Source organism: Pygoscelis adeliae, unplaced genomic scaffold (genome assembly GCF_000699105.1).
Source record: "Pygoscelis adeliae isolate BGI_AS28 unplaced genomic scaffold, ASM69910v1 Scaffold270, whole genome shotgun sequence".
NCBI lineage: Eukaryota > Metazoa > Chordata > Aves > Sphenisciformes > Spheniscidae > Pygoscelis > Pygoscelis adeliae.
In genome coordinates this window covers 1,201,414-1,202,226 of record NW_008823916.1, presented here as the reverse complement: position 1 = coordinate 1,202,226, position 813 = coordinate 1,201,414, and the positions used below count along the sequence as shown (strand labels likewise).

At 58.4% G+C, this 813-nt stretch overlaps 1 protein-coding gene across 1 annotated transcript in view; it reads left to right on the top strand.

Moving 5' to 3' along the window:
- The window catches only part of ASTN2 (astrotactin 2), a 308,249-nt gene that overhangs the window by 56,492 nt on the left and 250,944 nt on the right, over positions 1-813 (top strand). Inside the window, 1 exon segment of the mRNA XM_009319305.1 lies at positions 315-464. Coding sequence (XP_009317580.1) covers positions 315-464 — 150 coding nt within the window.

Here is an 813-nt window from a genome sequence, read left to right as displayed (position 1 = left end):
GATAAGGGCATGATGCTTCCAAGTGCCCTGCATGCACATGGGGGAAGAGGCAGTGAATAATTCAAAATGCTGGAAAGCAGCGTGAAAAATGCAATTTCCGTAATCTCACAACTTTCTAATTTCTGTGGCTTTGTTAAGACTTGGAAAGTGCTGGATTGGATCCCCGTGGGTGACTTCGGAGGGACTTGGCAGAGCTCCTGCCCCAGGACTCAGGTCCAGCTCACGCTGTGCTCTGCTGGGAAGGGGTTGTACGGGCAGTGGGGACATGGTGGCCTGGTCCTCTTTTAACCGCAGTCCCTTTGCTGGTGTTGCAGCTCCCGAGGTGACGCAGGAGACGGTGGAGTCCCTGATGCAGAAGTTCAAGGAGAGCTTCCGCACCAACACGCCCATTGAGATCGGGCAGCTCCAGCCCGCGCTGCGCAGCACGTCCGTGGGGAGACGGAAACGCCGGAGCCGGCCCCGAGGTAGGCTGCCGCGGTCACCAGCTGCTCCTCCGGTGCCCTGGATTTGGCCACATCCAGAGGAGTTTGGCTGGGGATGAAGGCAGGAACTCCTCATCCTCGCTGCTGAGCGTGGGGACCCTGGAGCTCCTCTGTGACGGGGTGAAGAGGGGCAAACCCCGCTCAGCATCCTCTGGGTGGTCTGGTGGAGGTACTTGGGAGCGGTGTCACCTTGCATCCGCCCCAGGGATTTATCCAGGTCTGCTGCAAACCCAGGGTCCCTGCCAGCTGCCCCGGCTAACTGAGGCTTGGTGGGAGTGAAATACCCTTTCTTGGCAAGTTCTTATTTCCGAGGAAGGGGTGAAGTTCATTT